The following is a 19391-nucleotide window of genomic DNA, read 5'->3' on the forward strand; positions in this document are numbered from 1 at the left end:
AAAAAAAGGTAATTATAACATAATGCTCTGAAAAAAACGCATGTTTTTAGAGTAACATAGGTAAAGAAAATACATTTCAGTATAGTAAAAAACACATAAATAGAGAAGAACTGAACTCTGCCAGGATGACAGAGAGCCATCAACCCTCCAGATCAAAGTCAAAAGTGGATACACACCTCTGAGGCTGTGATTATCTCCATATAATGCTATTACTGTCTCCATTACACCTACAACAGTCTCAAAAAACATGCACTGCATGTTCCAGTTTCAGCAGATGGAAAAAGAGGGTGAACTGTAGCAAGAAATTATACCAATTTATATTTCTCTCCTGTTCATAAATTCTGAATAACTGTATGGGGTAAAGGAATGATAACCAGACTGGGAGTATAATCAGTCTGAGGAATCAGGTTGCCACATGGCAATAGATCTGTTTCATCAGATTGGTTATTTCTATAGTGAATCACTCAGGAAAAACATCCCAAAGAATATTACCATGTTACAGACCCAAACAAATAGAAAAAAAATATATCAGAATGATTACACTTCCACAGCTCATAATGGGAGCGTATGCCTTCTCCCTTAATCCAATAATTTCATATTTGTAACATTCAGTCCACCAGGATTTTGGCAAAAAGATCACTGGACTCTCTACCTCTTTTAGTGAATTTCTGGATGCTAATAAAAAGCTTCTAAAAGTTGGCACCTAATGTAAGTGGTTAGCACGTTTTTTAAGTGATTTGGACAGTTTTCATAAAAATATAAGAATTTTCTAGCTGTATGAAGAACTTTGCATCAACTTAGCACATCCGCAGTGTGCAGTACAGCATTTGCATTTAATAAACTCTTGTATCTATTAAACTATAGTAATAATTCTTAAAGGTTTTACCAAAAAAAAGTATTCTTTATCTTATATGGGAATTACCAAGAACTCCCTTAAGTAATATAATTGAGTGTTGTACATAATGCAAAGTATGATCATTATTCATTGTTTTCCCTTATTGTGCTGTAAACAGAACTGAAATTATGGCCTAAAAGATACATCTCCAGAAGCAGTAGCTCGTGTCATTCAGTATTAATCCATAATACGGAGTCTATTAGAAACTAGTTTACGGTATTAAGGTAACGTGCTTGACAGAAGCTGGAATGAAAGCACCCAATCATTCCGTGGTCTGCAAGCACAGCAGAATCCTCTGCGCCACTGAATATTTAACAAAAACTACCATTGCTCGGAGAGCGTACAAAACTCAGTCTCCATAACAAAAGTTCTACTTGATGGTTAAAGTAAAAGAAATTTTTATCAGCATCTTCTTCATTTAACGCTTTCCACTAGCAGCTTTCTAAATTCCTGTTATCTACCACTTCTTTGGACACCGTTGAGAAAGCCTGCCAGAGTGACACCAAGTTTGAAAGATAAAAGTACCATATATCTAAAGTACTTTGGACATAAAAAGCTCAATTATATAATTAAAATTAACAGCTTGTTTTTGACTTAACAAACTTAGCTGTTTAGCAACAGGAAGGCTGATTTTCCTGAATCTGAAGTGAAAAAATGGTTAAGGGTTCTGTTTCTAAATGCAAAGTTTGACTTTTTCTTAATGATCAATATCAACTACCAGCATTTCTTTCTGGAGTTTTTTTAAAGCTCTTTGGGACTTAGGGATTTTTATGGAAAGGAAGATATGTTCCCCCTCTCTGTCTTTGTAGAACCACCTTAGAAAAACGCGTTGTGTTTTCACTGGTTCTTGGCACAGATCCTTCAAAAAAACAAAGGTAGCTGGAACTTTGACTGGTTCTGATCAACAGATCAGAGCAGTTGAGTATATCTGAGATTCATCCTGCCAAAAGAAAACTGTGGAAGGAGAGAGCTAATGAGCTATAATAAAAGGAAGTGAGAGAGCAAGTGCTGGTTCAGGAGCCTTTGGGAATTCAGAAGAGAAATCTCAACCTTTTACAGGTTTATGAACCTCATTGTAAATCATCTTTCTACACAGGTCTTCACTGAAAAGAAGTAATGCAGTAAGGACACTTTAACTGATATACCATTTTATTAACATAGTATTTCTTTCTAAAAGAGTTTCTTATGACAAAATATCTAAGACAATATGGTATGTTAGGACAGAAGCTGACCACCAAAGAACATTCACCACTTTGTTTAATACATCACTTGAGTCGATTTACTGATACCACTTTTTAAAATTTGTCTTTGACTGTCTGCCTTTCTCCAATCTTCTTTGAAATCAACCACAAGTTGACTGTGAGTTTATATTTGGTGTCTAGGGAAAAGCATAACAAAGAACCTCTGCTGACCAACAGAATAATCCACTTTTGCAGCAACACCTTTTCGTCTTTTAAGACCAAAAGCTGCTTACAAATAATATTTCCCAGGAACTGTAATATTTCCCACACACTGTGCTATCTAGCCAGTAACTGCTACAGAAGCTTAGGAGCAAGATAACGCCAGAGTACTGGTATGTTGCTATAAATTAGCATGTTGTGCACGAAGTAAGCGTAGGCTCACTTTTCTCCCCCGTAGTCCTTCCAAATAATAATTTAGGGAAACTTTAGCAATTCTGTTTAGAATGATGAACTCAGAGTTCCTGGAATTTGTAAAGGTTGAACACATTTGAGAGAGTCGGCTACAGGAAACTAAGAGGCTTGCATTGTGCAACAGCCTCGTTTTGGCCAGGAATTGAATCCCTTTACAAAAAAAAATCCTCTCTATCTTTATTAACTTCTTGAATGACTTTCTTGAGCTATTTGAACAAAGAGTTGAGGTTCTGGTTGCAAAATTTCAGCCAAAATTCCTCCTTCGCTCTGTACATTAACAAAGGTGGGTCAGATGTCCACTTTTTCTGTCATCAGTCAAAACATATTGTTACTTCATGTGCAAAGTCCAGATCAGAAACAAGCATTCCGAAGACAGACCCATAAATAATATAAATCACTTAGATATTAGAGTGGTGATAATGCCCACTGTTTAGTTAACACTTTCATATATCTTTTGCTGGCCAGAAAAAAAACACATGAAATGCCTGACCTTTCTCCTTTGTTTTCTGCACAAGCAATCAGGTTTTTTTAATCAAAAACTACAGGGAAAAATATCTCAAAATATGCTAATGAAGTAAAGACAGACATGGAAAATAGGTTTTTGTCAGACTAACCTGTTTTCAGACTGTGGTGAGATAACAGCCGTGGTTTATTTAGGGCAATAAAAATTAAAGCTGACTGCAAAGGATCTCACGATATTGAGAGACTGGGCAATAAAATAAGAGAATGAAATTCAGTGCCAGTAAACTGAAAGCAATATGCATGGGGGAAAAAATCGCTAACTATAAATACACAATGATCAGTTCTAAATTAGCAATTACCACTCAAGAAAACAGTCTTGAAGTCATTGTAGATAGTTCTTTGAACAAAACAGCTCAACGTTTAGTGGCAGTCAAAACAGCAAATAGAATGTTACGAGAGATTAGAAACAGAATAAAGAACAAAACAGAAAACAATAGGATGTCAGTGCATAAATCCATGGTATGTCTGTATCCTGAAGACTGCCAGAAGGGCCCGTCAGCTCATCTCAGAAAGGATAAGTTGAATTAAATAGGTATAAAGGAGTACAAAGAAGATGATTAGAGGAATGGAACGGTTGTAGAAGTTTTGAAACTACAGGGAGTTGAACTGAGACATGATGAAGATACAACATCATAGGGAAGGAGTGCATAAGGAATAGAGCTTGTCCATAGTGAAAAAGCAATGAAACATGTGTAGTGTGGATGTCAAGTCTGTAGCACCAGCTGTTCTACTCTATAGATCTCCCATTTGTCCACACTGCTTACTAACAGAGACATAGCATAATCATCCAAAGATTACTTTTATAAAGGTATTTAGGTATACAGGAATCCCACTTGAGTGCGTATTTGTATACTTGCACATATTTTAAAAGCTCCGGCAAAGTTTTTTTTGAAAACGGGAGCTGGGCCATCAAGGAAACTACTGCTTAGTTACTTAGACTTTGCTATGCTGTGTGAGACAACGGTTCTCTATAGACCCACAAACAAAGCCCCTTGATTTCAGTATTTTTGCCACCAGTATGAAAATGTACTCTTCACTAGACAGTAACCTAAACAATGATCATTGTATTCATGCAATTTAATTAATTCCCTTTCATCCTAACTCTGGAATTTTTTAAATATGAACCAAAAATAATAGTAAAAAAAAATCTAGAAAAGCTGTTGAAAGAACGCTTTTTAATGTGGATACATGCAAATGAAGAAAATGAGTCTCATGTAAGTTAACGTTTTTAAATTGACATTGTACAAGTCTCCTAACAGATCACATAAACTGTTTTTCTAAGAACTGTTTTCCTAATGATATATTATTTGCTCTCTTTTATTGGCAAATAGACCATATTTTAATTGTTGTTTTATAAAGTAAGTACAATACTGAAATAAAAATAATTGAACAATTATTTTTTCTGAAACCATGACTCTGAAAAACAATTATTGTCACAGCAATTGATTTGTCCTATTGTACTTGACAAGAATATTGTGTTCACGATTATGATGTGATTGATTCAGCCATCCTTACTCGTGTTAACTAATACACACATGATAGGCAGCTCCAAAGATTTCAGCAGGATTATCCAAAGTAGAAAGTAATGTAAACAGTATATTAGGTATCTGATATGAAAGCAGTATAAAATTTTTGATGCTTATAATGATTAACTAAACTGCTCTGCACACAGGTTTGGCAAATATTCTTATAAATAGGAATATTTCAATGATTAGCAATCCTAAATTATTCTGGAAATGAGATGTTACGGTTCCAAATTAAAAGTATGTGAGGCTGAGAGGGAAAGCAGTTCCTGGCTAGCAATGGAGTAGGACGTACGACTTCCAGTCAATAGCAGTGCAGTGTGTGGGGTCAGGCAAATAAATCTTAGCTGATCCTGGGCAGCTAAGACATGTCAGACAACTGTATTTGTTTCCTGCTTTAAGATAGCTCTTGCTGTCACAGCCAGTGAAATATACCACCTTTTAAGTAACCATAACCATTTATGTGATTAAAGAACTTTGTTCTTTTATTTTTGCTAGTAGTGAGAAGTACTCCTGAGAAGCACTAGAAGTACCAGTAGTTCCATGCAGCTACTGCACTCCATGCCGTTTTCTGGAACTAATCAGCTAACAGTTGCTCAATCTTTCCCTCTTCAGCAACACAGATTTTACTGTTGTCTATATTTAAATCAGGCAGGACTAACTTTTTCTCTTACATCAGCCTAGATCCATCTCCTATTCAAATCCAGGTTTTTCCTGCCCCTATTGTTTTAACAAATCAATAGCCTTCCCCAGCCTTTCCCCACAGTTGCACCATGAAAAAAAGGAGCCTGAAGGAAAGACTTAATTCACCTGTGAACTTCTGAATCCTACAGCCCTACAAAGGGCTCAGGCCCTCAGTTCTCTCTTTCAACTGCAAAGCACAAGAAAGGTATGAATATGAAGCAAATGATGTAAAACAGTATCTAAAACTGCAAGTATCATCAAAATTCATTTAAATGCAAATTTGTATTCATTATTTATTTGTCTCTCAAGTGGAATTCAGAAAAGTTAAGTAACAACCTTCAAGTTCATTTGAAGCTCACAACATGGACAATTCTTATCCAGATTTACAGTGCTTATAATGCTATTTTTGGAAGCAAGGCTGAAAATAGATTATTTCCATAAATAAAGCTTATACAAATGTTAAACCTATTCCCCATGAAAGTCATACAACCCATGAAAAAAACCATGAAAATCATATAAACCCATGAAAGCCATACAACCCATGAAAAAAACCATGAAAATCATATAAACCCATGAAAGTCATACAAACTGTTCCTAAAATTCACTTATCATATGTCTGCAGCTACCAACTCCATAAAAACAGAACAGTGGAAAAGAAATACATATGACCTTCTACTAATCTGGTTCTCTGAGGCAGAACCATGTTTGGGGAGAATGCAAGGTAAAGGAGCTCATTGTTAGATCTGTGGAACAGCATCTGCACAGAGATATAGTTCATAAAACTACTGACTGAGGTTTTAAAAGAAAGGTTTACAAACATTACACCTTAGTTCCTGGCTCAAAAAATATACACACATATGAGGAATTAGCAGAAAGCACTGTTCTTCAATGTATGTAATACTTTTTAAATATGACTATTGAAAATGTATGTTCCCTTTCTGCAGTTCACACAACAAAGTAACTGCTATGAGCAGCTCTGCTAGTAGAGAAAACACTATAATACATAAAGTTATTCTAAGGTGAAGAAAGGCTGACATTTTATACAATAGAGGTCAGAATATAGAAGAAATGCAACTGGTAACTAGCAGCTTTTTTTTTTTTTGTTTACTTGAGTATTCAATAGGTACAAAAACGCATTAAACCTGAAAGACCAGGTTTAATGGTTTCAGATTCCTACATTTCAATAGAGCGTTCTTTGATGCCAGCACAATCACTATCAAGTATCTTCACTACAGACTTAAGTTGTACATCAGGAAAACATCAAACGTCTGTGACGATTCCCACCTTGTATTAGTATAGTTCTTCTAATTTAGGAGAACAGGAGACCACATCTAAAGAATTTTCTGCTCCTGGTGTAGGAAAATACTGCAATTTTGATTTTCACAATTGCTGCCTCTAAGTTAGAATCACACACAAACTGATTTCTTCTGCTGGGAAAAGATGTAACTGGCGTTTATCTCACTTAGAAGAAAATAAAAGAAAAGGCTGAGATGGAGCCATTGGCAGACCACTTGTGTTGCTGAGTAAAAATCCAGTTCAGAAAGCATCTGTCAAAGCATCATCTTCTCCTGGTAGATGAGACACTGATCATTGATGATCCTGAACTTTAAATGAAATCTCTCAAGAGACAATGCGCTAGAAGGGAAAAAGCCTCTTTCTTAATTCATGTAACAAATTCCTTTTACTCTGTACATTAGAATTCAGAGAGATTAGATTTTTTTATGAAGCAAAGAGAAGTTGGTAGATCAGAGCAACAGATCTTTCCACAGAATTTCACCTGCCACAGAGTAGACTGATATGAAGGTAAAAATTTATTTTTATCTTGGACTACTGTTATTGATTATGGCACAAAGATCATATAAGAAGTCCTCAGAAGGGATGTTATTCCCTGGTCTTATGAAAAAAAGTACCTGGAAAATAAAGGGCTATTTTAACTTATTTTAAAGAAAATAGCCCAACAAAAATCTCAGACACGGCCTAGCATTAAAGATGTCACATAATTGCATCACTGGACTGTGCACTATAGGAGGTACGCTCAGACATGCATAAAAAATCTTAAGTGATTTTTTCAAAAATGGCAGCGACTGCTTACATCTCATAACTTTAATAAGACAATGACAGAGGAAGAACATATGTGGAAAAATCCTGAAGTTTAAAAAGAGTCCCTTCTCTAAAACACAGAGAATATTTTGTTCTTCTGGAATTAGCACAGACAGTTCTGGGCAGGTGATACACAATGCAGCTGGCCAGGATACAAGCCTAATTCATGACTGGTTACAGGTGATAGTTATTTCACCCATGAGGTAAGACTGATGGTATGTAGCTTTTCTGTGCCAACTATCCTCCATGGGACTGGACTCTACTGGACTCCACAAACACCTGGAAAAACATTGACAGTGGGTAAGACTTTCAATAATACTAATCTAGATATCGTAGATATTATCATGAAGCAACTCTAGAACTAGACCTGGAAAACATTTACTCCTGACTTACAATAGGGAGCTTATCACTCTTGCACAGCCCATTAATGTTCTAACGAAATTTCTGCTACAAGTCGTCAGAAATTTAGGTCTGCAAGAAGATATGAAAGCAGATTTCATGCCACCCTGCATAAAACTATGACATTTTTATAACTCTGTGTCTTTTCTGTAAATCCATGACATTTTGGAATCAATAATACTTTGGTGGTTGTGGAATCTCAAATCCTTTAGCATTATCTGATGCAAGCATCACTTCTTTTAGCTTATGGCCTTTGTAACTGAAATATTTTTACAAGTAATCAAGGTAAAGGCCCTTAAAGAAACCACATCCTTCAACTGGATGTTTCTACCCTTCAGCTGGGATTTCCCATCCCTCTGCTGGGAGCAGTCACTAACTGTATGGGTGTGCTCAGTCCTCTGAAATGCAAAGTCAAACGATTTGTTCCAACTCCAGTAGGGTAGCACTAGCTTTTAGGCACTCCCTCAACTACTTTAACCTGACAGTGATCATGAGATGATATTGTTGGTCCTCTACAGCTGGATTCTGTTGCGAAATTTGTGGGGTTTTTTTCCTCAGGGTTTTTCATTAACTAACTGGCAAGCTACTGCTAAGCAATAACAGCTGCCCAGTCAAACAACAACCAAGAAATCAGTCAGAAAATGTGTATTCCAAGCTCACTACTTCTTCTACAAGATAAGTGTGAATGATCCCAATGGACACTATTTTCTAAAATACCCTAGAAGCTGCACTGCAGCCACTTGGAACGCATATGTATAGCTACTGTGACTCCACTCAAAAAAAAAAATTTACATATATCTGTGTGAAATATATGTGAATGTATCACATATATCTGTACATCTGAGTGTACCTCTGGGAGAAGAATGGAGTTATAGAATCTGATAATTTGTTTTGCTTTTTAAATAAATAGCAATATGAACATTAAAAAAAAAAAAAAAGAAAAGAAAATATGTAAACCACCTCTAATCAAATACATCTGCCTAGGAGACCTGATGCCAGTGCAAATTGTTTTCTCTAATTTTTTTTAGCTATAATTTGTCCAGCAAGCTTACGAGACGATACTTGGGAAACAGGACTAAAGAAATAATGGAGAAGATAAGTTCTCCTTTATGGAGTCACACACAGTCTTTTGTACTGAGTAGGGCAGCACTGTACAGGTATTCACGGACTGGTTCACCCAAATACTCACACTCGGTAGCACAGTGAATCTCTACGTGAAACACAAATTATAAACCAAGGATTAGATGCACGGGCTGAGATTCTCCAGTTTGGGTCAGCTGTTTTGCATGCAGAATGTAATGTCTTTTGGAAACACTTGTAATAAAAGAGGTGTGTTGCCTGTAGGTGGCCCCTTGGCTACAGGAAAGGTTTTTGATGGGAGCAGCCTCACTGTTTTGAGACTGTTTGGTGTTGGCAGTGCAAAGATGCAGCCCTGCAGAGGAGCCAAAATGCAGATCATGGTAAAATTAAAGCCCTGTGCCACAGAGTTTTCTGAGCGGTTTCCTTAGGATCACTGGATGCTGTTGTGGCATAGGACATTTGGACTGGTCTATAAAAGCTAAGAGAAATACATGGAAGAAAGGGAAATGAGCCTTAGAAATGGAATACTGCTAAAACCATACACTGTAAGAAAGCTCTAGAGGAGTGCATTTAATATGACTATTAAAAATGTAACTGAAATCATTTTGCTGAGGAAAAAGAACAAAATTAAGTAAAATAATATATTAAGACATCAAAAATGCTTTTAATAAAGCTTTGCAATTTAAATACTAAATGCATAACTGACAACATGGTGCATAAAATATTAATGGCAACAAATGTATTTATATAAAATATATTTTACTTAAAGTCAGCAACATCAATGAAATATCACCAATATACTACATAATAGTTAATTAGTAAGAACAGCCACTGCATCTTTGTGGAAACGGCATATTAATATATAGAGAATGTAGAAAAGCAACTTAATCCTTTTATTTCCCCAGGCATAACATTCTATAACAGTTTAAAATTATCTCTGACAACTGCCCCACCAAAGCCTAAGTTTACTGGGTTTTGGTGTGCAATGAAATACCAAAACTCTTTTTGAACATAAGGAAGAAAAAAATGTGTCTGAGCAGGGATTTTGGTATTTGTAGGAAGATGACTATGAAAAATAAAATATTTGGTATTTTTTCAAGTACATACCTAGGCTTAACTGTCACAGAAAATTTAGGTTTGTATATCTCTATTAAACAAAATGATTATTAAAATTTAAATGATTAACAGCATATATAAACTGTATAACAAACATATACAGCCTATATGTGTATATTTTCTTACATATATAAATAATTCATGTATACATTCATAAATATTAACTCTACCAGCAGCCTTAACAGACACTAATATACTAACCTATAAAAGAATGGTCAATTATATAAACAGCCTTCGTATGCAACTAAGAAGGGAAAATGTGTAGTGTAAGTCAGAAAGTTATTTTGAAGACTAAGTTACAAATTATTTCTATCTGCTATTAGTATGTCAAACAAAAGCGAACTATTTAAAGGACCTGTAATATTTTATGCAATAAAGCTCTAGATGCGACCTTTAATTTTCAGCTCTTCTTCCTTTCACCCCTTTGAAATAGCAAATAAAGATTTACAATCAAAGAGGTTTAATTTAACACAAACTGAAATTAATCTCCATAGAATAAATAGAACATCACATCCATAGAGTGTGATTATGTTTCTTTCACTCATAGAAGAGACTTATATATTTCATATAATTTTATGGTTTTACCCTTCATGGGTGAAATACTCTGTATTTCTCCCAAGTGATGTTGTACATAAAAAAAAATACACCTAAGAAAAGAAAAAAAAATCGATGTCCATTACATTTGAAGACAAATAATGAAATAGAGAATTTTATATTTTTTGCAATAACTTCAAGAAGAACTAGGAATGAAATAAACTGTTTATATTTAAAAATAAATATGCTTTCACTTCAGATTTTGCAATGATTTTGCTGATTTATACTAATTGTTTGAGAATTTAAATTAAGGGGGAAAAAAGTCTAATTAATTTGAATTACAGCCAATTAGTGTATTCAGGGATGGAGGACTGCCAACCAAAGTCAAATTTCAGCAGCCTTTCAAACCAAAAATTCACAGTATTTCAACCACATATTTTTCTGCTTTCCCATCATTCCTCTTTCACTGCACTGCTTCTCTCGCGCAGATGCTATCATTTGCCAACAAATCACAGGAATACAAAACACATTCAAGCAGCCACCAACCCATGCTTATTTAATGACAGCATTGCTTAGAGTGTTAGAATTGTATATAATCAGGAAGTTCTATAAATCGTTAAAGGACTTCTATGTTCAATATGTAACATTTCCAAGAGCTTTTCCAAAGAGGTAAATATACTTGAAGGTGTAAGCGTAAAGAGGTCATAGCTCACACTATTAAAACCTCTATTATCACGAAAGTTTGCTTAAGGTAGAGCAAAGACTCTTAGATTTCCAGGCTAAAAAAGGATCATTATTGTTCTGTAATCTGACTGTAGACAGAATACTAAACTCCAGAGCTTGATATTTAGAATTTTGGCATAAGACATGTGAGGAAATCAATATGAATTTGAAACAGTATTTTCCTAAATTATAACAAAAATATCGAAAACATACAGAAAACACTTATCCAATAGAGCAGACTGCGCTGCATATATAGACTAAATTCAAACATTAAAATATAAACAAATGATTTAACAATTCCTTAATGTATGAGTTTTAGTGCAGTCTTTGGAGTCCATTGAGGAGTTTTCAAAATTCTGCTTGCTGTTGATAAAATGACTCCTCTACCCCCCCTCCCCCAAAACCCAACAACAAAATAACACACAAGAAACACAATAAAATCTTCCATGCAAAATTCTTCATTTGGTATAGGGAAATTTTACTGGAATGTTTTTATCATTTAAAAAGGTCATTAAATGAATTCCTTTGAATCCGGAATTCTTCTTTCAAGAGCAAGTAATTAGATTTTTAATATATATGAAGTCCACAGTTCATGTACTCTTGTACTCTCTTTCCTATCTTCCCATGACTCAGTATTTCTCTGCTTTCATAAATAGGTTGATCTGAACAGAGATCTGACTGAACAGAGGAATTTAAGATTAGTAGTTTCTTTTCTTTTTCTTTTACAAAAAAAAAAAAAGAATTTGTTCAAATTCTGTAATTGTCACCCAAACGTTATTTGCGCATTGATACAGCATTGCAACTAAATTCAAGCATCGTACTACTAGGGAAAAAATAATGAACATGCATTATGGGACACAGAGCTTTTTATTCCACCTGTTCTATCTAAGAACCTAGTATATGCATGTATCTCTGTTCTCATTCTGCACAAAGCTACTTTAATATCATGCATTAAGCTTTAATTTAGCTGTCATCAGCACTTACTCCTGTTAGTCTCTATGTCAAATCAACAAACCTGTTGGTTCCAAGGGAATTTCTGAACAGCCAGTCTCATACTCAAGCTTTCTCATTCAGCCACAGGAGAAAAAAACAACCCACAAAAGGCAGAATTTCAAATGTGTTCTTGATTCCCTCTGCAATTAATCCAACTACAGAACTTATTTCTGCTTATTTTCAGTTATTTATGGAGTTAGCAAAAACTGAGATTAAATATTTCACCAGGTAGAACGAACAGTTCTCACAGTCTGTGTGTGACACATACATGATGCCAGAAATGCAAAATTTTAAATGCATCTACTTAAAGCAAGAAAAAGCCCAAACCTGCTGTATATGAAGCAAGTATAGAGGCCACCTCCAGATATCAAGCTGAGCAAGTAATCTGTACTTTGAGGAATACAGTATATTGAACCCAAAATATGGCAAGTACTAGTACACTCAAACGCACTTCCAAATGACTCAAAGGATGAACACAGAAAGAAAAACAAGGAGAAAATAATGGAAAATTGTTCTAGTCAACAAGGGGTTAAATGATTCACATGACGTTATGAAGGAGCAACCAATCCAGCGGTACTGGGGAATCTCCTTTGCCTACAGGCTAGTACCAAGTCTTCTCAGGAAATATGAATAAATCAAATAACTATACAGAGATGAAAAAATTTCCTGATGATTCACAGAAAGGAAGACACAAAGCTATACTCCATAATTCAAAAACAACCATTTTAAACAAAAAAAACCCTCAAATCAGCCACTGCACTATAGACATGCTTATACCAGCGGAATTCAAACAACTATTTGCTTTTAAGTGAGGTGAAAACTGTTTAATGCTTCACTAAGTAAAAATCAATTTTATTCTACCCCCAAATGTAAAATCCATTTTGCTAAGATAACTTGATTTTCATGCTAGCAGGAAATGTTATAATTTTGATTTATAAGACCTCTGTATTTTCTGAAAATTCAGTCATGGTGGACACGGTCTGATCTTCACAGATTGCACTTTGTCTTTATTACATTGATCAATATTTCATCTCATAAAGCTAAGCATGCTAAAATCTTGCTCTAATTTATTGTACTTATTTTTAACAAAAACACCTGCTTTCCGCTTGCCCCCCTAAAGAATGCTAGTAAGGAGAAGACTTGTATTAAGGAAGTGGCTTGTTGCACATTTATGCAAACAACGGCAGATTCAGGTACCGAAGCTCTCAAGAACACGAGTTCTGATATAACCCACTGAAACGAACCCATCAACTCCTATTGTGTGACATATAATTGTAGCATAATTGTTATGACTTTTTGGCGCACACAGTGATCCAGATGAGGTTGATAAATCTAGTTCTTCAGTAACTGCTGTTTCCTATTGTAATTTATACTACTAATCCTTGTCCTAACTTAATGCCCCCTCCCTTCCACCTGCAATGGGTATTGGACATATTTTGAATATTCTTTTCTCTCATTTGTAGTGCGCACAGCATGATTTGTCTAAAAGACTGTACCCCCAACTGTAAAGGACCATGTTTTTCCTAGAATTTCTAAAAAGTAAAAAAAAAAAAGTATTTTCAAACAGTTTGAGTAGCCATACTTCTTAATGTCACTCCATTCATCATAAATTGGAAATTCTGTAATTCATAGTATTACTGAGAAGTGTTATAAAAGAGACTAAAGTGTACCATACTAGCCAGTCATAAATATCGCCATTTGGCAGCTTCACATCGAGAGTTAAACAAGTCACAAAGGAAGGAATCATTCTGAGAGCAAAAAGATGATGCATGGTGAGAGCAACTGCCCAATCAGGCAGTGGCTTATTGTATGCATTTGAAATAGGCTTAAAAGGAACAGTTATGACAGTAGCACTGGATATCATTGCCTACCACAAAAATGATAATAATTAACCTTTGTCAACTGTATCAATTTCATGCCTGCAGGAATAGGAGACAAAACTACATTTCTTACCAGAAACCCTATTTCAGATTCTTAATATACAAAAAAGTTTCCAAGAAATGCATGAGTACTGTTATAAGTTCCTAACTATAATGTTATTCACACTAAAAATAGTTACCTTTTAATAGTCTCAACCATCTTAGCTGTTTTGTTGCAGAAAAAAGAACACAATTAGCACATCTACTTATAATCAGTTGCATGTGAAGTGCTGTAAAAATGTGGTATCTAAATATTGCCTCTATCTAATATACAGTAAAACTGAGCAATGTAACTAAAACAGTGTGCTTTCTAATCCACGCCTTGTATCGTGTGTGTTTGATGCAAACGGAATGAAAGGTAAATGATGCACAGATTGAAAACATTGCTGCAATCTGCCCAGAGTCAATGTCAGAAGCAGGATTAGAACTAAAGAGCTTCCTGGCTCTCAGTTCTGGATTTACTCAAGCAAAACATAAATAATAGAAAATAACAAATATCGAACACTGTCAATTTTTATGCACGATAAAATATGACGTAAAGAGAAAGTAAATAGTGTTTTCAGAAACTACAGATACTTCATATACCATTACCAAATGCCTAGAATGTCTTGACTACCTACTCAGCTACAGCAATATACTCCTGCACGATTTGTACCCACAGAAGACTACTTTGTAACTTAGCAGTGTAGAAAAAAAGTCCAGTCTTAGCTTATTCCAATGCTTTACTGGTCAGAGTAATGTAGGAATAGACTTTATATATAAACTGTGGGGATGAATTTCTTCAGCATAAAAAGCAAGTCGTTTATATTTGCTGCTTGTGAAATTTTCTAGTGAGATCTTTACTGTTTCAGAGCAGATGTAAAAAAAAAAGCCACACACTTCTCAATCTGTGCGAGGGCTAAAAGTATTCAAGGCATCAGCTAGAAAGCATTGACTAAAGCAACACAGATGCCACAGTTTCTATAAGACTTAGAAATTTGTCACTACCCTTACCAATTTGCATTCCCACCCTTAGAGAAAAGGTCACTGAACTTGCAGATACAAAGAAACACTCCAGGATAAAAAGAATGGAAGTAAATAGTCTTTTTCAATACTATGAACATCATCGTCTGCATAATATCCGTGCCCCTCAGACCTTGAGATGCTCCGCCAAGCATCTAGTTCCCACCCAGAACACGCTCACAAGACGGGCAGGTGCTGAAACGTGCCCTTGCAGTGCTCAATCCCCGGCAGGCCTAGTCACACCTAACCACACAGACGCGTTGTCAAAGACAGCTTTTCCTTTTTGTCTACTGTTTGATAACACAGGAGCAACAGCATTTGCATAGTGAGAGAAATCAAGCAAAAGAGAATATAAATCTTTCTCCGAGATGAAGACTCTAACCATGAGGCTGTTGCCTCCTCAGACTGGTCAGACTGTTTTTTCACCCACACACATAGATAAAGGATTTTGTTTACATCCTCACAGAGAACACAGCTCAAAGACGTTTGAGAGAAGTTCTAGAAAATACAATTCAGTTCTCAAAAGCACCCTTTCTGCTATTATTCCAGTTTACTACTTTGCTTACACTTTCAGTGTTGCGAATATCCAAAAGGGACTCCTGATTAAACCAGTTACCAAGTGATATTCAGCTCTGGAAGACCCTAAACATCCCACACAATTACACTCTAACAGAGTGAAGTTTCCGAATAATGTTTCAACTTTTTAAAATTCATTTGTAGGAGTTTACCATACAACTTTACATAAAGATTTGAAAATATATTTTGATTGACGTTGTATTTATCACCATATACATCAAAGAGAAGAATCAAACCTTTGCTGAATTTGTGTCTGTCTCTGGAGGATGCCCTGCCACTAAATTTCCATCTTTTGTACCTTCTTCTTGGGATTACTGCAATGCACTAGTCACAGCATTTCCTGTTTTCTTTCTTGAAAAACTTTTATATACATATACACATTACATATTTCTGCAACTGGTTTCCTAAGCTTGTTTTTAAACATTATGCTGCAGACAGCTGCAAGCTCGTCTTCTGGAGCTGACTGTCTGCTGAAAGCTTTGGTAGGACAATTACATTGGGGCTGAGTTCAAGCTAATGGTTCACTAGTCATCAGGTAGTATACCCTTTCTCTCAGTAAGGGGTGTAACACTGGCCTCGGCTTCCACTTAGCTTAGAGTTCAGGCAGAGCAGAGCTCTGTTTTCATCAGGATCACAACGAGCTTGCATTTACCCAGAACAGACCATACCAAACACACCCTTGCACCAGGAAAGCTAATGCAATACATTTACAGAGAAGGCTTCACCATCACAGACCCTATAATTTAAGGCAATTGTTCACCTTTTCTAACCCAGCCTTAGGATGTAGGGCAGAAATGAATCACCTGCTCATCTACCTCTGCTACTTGTTGCAGCATCCCTCTGCTCTAACAGATCTGGGCAGAGAGCTCTTTGTCTTCTGTGATAAAAGCTTCTCATTCTTAAGGTTCACTTGAACTTCCTCATTTTTTGGATCTTGGATTTGGTTTCTCAGAAAAACAAACTACTAGATCAACCTTTAGGCAACCAGTATTTTATTGCTCAGCATGTGGCAAAAGAGTAATAGGATTCTTTGCGTAAGCTGTTAGACTGTTCTCCATTAGCCAATATATTGGGAAAGGAAGACTTCACGGCCCATTCATTTCTGCCCCCTTTTAGGTGCCAATAATTAATAGAACTGGATCTGTTTACAGCATTGATCCTTCAAGTACAGTTCCTCAGAGCACAGCGATTAAAGCAGACAGAAAAGTTCTACTGTGAACTTATTGCGAAATAAACACATGGCAATTCTAGAAATCCAGAAAGTCTGAAGAACAATAATTGTCTGTCACTGTTCACAATTTGCACACACATTACAGTTATTGACAAATATCTTTATAGTAAGATTTCAAAGCACTGTCACTAATGCATGTATATTAAAGTTTGTGACAATTTATAAGACAGCTAAACTTCTAAGAAGTTTTTCAGTGGAATTTTGTTCACATGCTAGAATAGATGTCCATTTACAGATCCAGAGATTTCCTGCACTGCTGCCACAACCAAATCTCATGCATCACTTACTGCCTTTCACAATTCATCTCTAACTCATGAAAGCATTAGTAATGATTTTTTTGTGTTTATAAAAAAAAATAAAGTTAGTAAGCTATTGAATAGAAACATCATTTATAATAATTCTGTAAAATAGTTCACTAAAAATTCTCACACATAAATTACTTGCATTTAAATCAGCATGGTTGTCTTCTCTTAAACACTGTAATGTAAAGTACACATCTGACTAAGCTTTATGCAGTAAATGAAGTGAAGACTGTACCACTGAATATATCAAAAGCCAAGAACCACCTGTGGTAAAGTACTGGATCCTCCATTGGTACAAATTAGTGAACATAGTTTAAAGATTAGGGAACTGGAGAAGATATTGGTTTGATGGAATAGAATTAGCATGGATTCTGTCAGAAGGGAGAAAAGGCAATTTACCTGAAGAAGGTGACAAAGAACTGCACGAGATCCATGATTGTATTGTGCTGTGAGAAGGCAATCTGCAAATAAAATAAAAGTAAATTATAACATTTTCAGAATCAACAATTGCTTTTAGGCTGGGGCTTAACGGCTCTATGGACGAGCTATTTCAAGTGTATTTCAGTGCAGTGTGCACACACCTGCATTTATCATAAAGTGAGATGAGTAAGTAACTTCTGTGTCTTTGTGTTAAAATATAAACAATGGAATATATTCCTTCTATTGTAGTAAAGTTAACAGAAATATCTACGTAAAATTATTGTTCGATATAAATAATATCAAGAACAAAATATTTATAAACCATATCGGTATAAACTTTTTAAGAAATCTCAATATATTTTAGCTATCATCATTTTCCATTTTAGTTAGAATATTGAGACAAGATTTTTAAAATGACAAACAAAAGCATTTCGTGCTTAAAATTAATACATTTAAAATATTTTAATTCCATCCTTTTAAAGTGCATGCATGCATTAATTTAAAAGTTAGATAAATCTGGTGCATAACACAAGAAACTATTTCCAAGCAAAAGGAATATTTTATCTTATTATAAAGATAAAATAAAAAAAAAATTTTTGATTACATTTTTAAAACCTCATAAAAACATGCATTAGTTCCACTTTTTACTATAATTTTTTGCAAAGATGTAATAATTATCTCTAGGACAGCATACATACACAGACACACACTCACATTTGCATGGAATAGAGCCTGCAGTTACTTTTATACTGATCTTAAGGACTGTACTTAATATTTAGGTTATTTCTATAGATATTCCTAAGTTCCTGTCTTGTTCAATGTTCATAATGTATAATTATCAAAATGAAGATATACAGAATTTTCTACTTTGAATTGCATGAAGTGTTTATCTAAATATATTCCTAGCCTATCCAAATAATTGTTGTTTATTTTATAGATTTTGTGCATTTGATATCTGATCGTGACTAGTCACTACACCCAATTACTCTGATTCCCTTTCACTGTTGATTTGTGAACTTTCAAAACGGTAACTCATGAGACTCAGGAATTCTCTTTTAGGGGAAAACTATAATGTAAACTTTAGTTTTATAAAGTTGCTACTGTGCCTTGTGCCAGCTAAACACAGCCAAACCATAGGTCAGAACATTGCTTAGTTTAAGCAAGGAACAGCATGAAAGTTGCACCATACCAGGAATAAGCATACAGGGCACCATCGTGCAAACACATCTCTAAAACGTAGTTTCTGTTTTCTCTTCTCTATGTTTCTATTGCAAGTGACGTAAATAACTCTAGAACTCAGAGCACAGGCAGGAGATATTTCAAACTTCCCAGGCCATAACACCAAGAAAAATACTTGATAAATGAATCTGAGTGTAATTTAGGGTAGTAAACTCCTTGAGATAAACTTTCCTCCCGTTACCCATAAAATCTCATTAAAGTGCTATCATCTATCTCCTCTCTAGAGAGAGGAGGGCCATGTACCTAACGTAAGTAGATTGCTATGTTTGGATTAGGAAAAAAATACATTCCTGCCTACAGAAAGAAAAGAAACTGAAGCCCATGCAGGATGAGGCAGGAGAGAGAAAGAGCTCCCTCTGAGTCACTATTCAAGTTTAATTGACACATGTTTTCACATTCACTCAATGTAAGTAGAAGTATGAAATTCTCAAAAATTTAATTTACTGTCATGATGAATGCTGTACCAAAATTAGAGAGAGCA

At 35.2% G+C, this 19391-nt stretch overlaps 1 protein-coding gene across 4 annotated transcripts in view; it reads right to left on the bottom strand.

The window, feature by feature from the left end:
• The window catches only part of ATRNL1 (attractin like 1), a 542042-nt gene that overhangs the window by 234535 nt on the left and 288116 nt on the right, over window positions 1-19391 (bottom strand). For all 4 annotated transcript variants that reach the window (XM_068951630.1, XM_068951631.1, XM_068951632.1 and 1 more), the window contains exon 26: window positions 17651-17712. In XM_068951630.1, coding sequence (XP_068807731.1) covers window positions 17651-17712 — 62 coding nt within the window. The remainder of the gene's footprint in view (window positions 1-17650; window positions 17713-19391) is intronic.

The sequence above is a fragment of the Struthio camelus genome, chromosome 7 (genome assembly GCF_040807025.1).
Source record: "Struthio camelus isolate bStrCam1 chromosome 7, bStrCam1.hap1, whole genome shotgun sequence".
Taxonomy (NCBI): domain Eukaryota; kingdom Metazoa; phylum Chordata; class Aves; order Struthioniformes; family Struthionidae; genus Struthio; species Struthio camelus.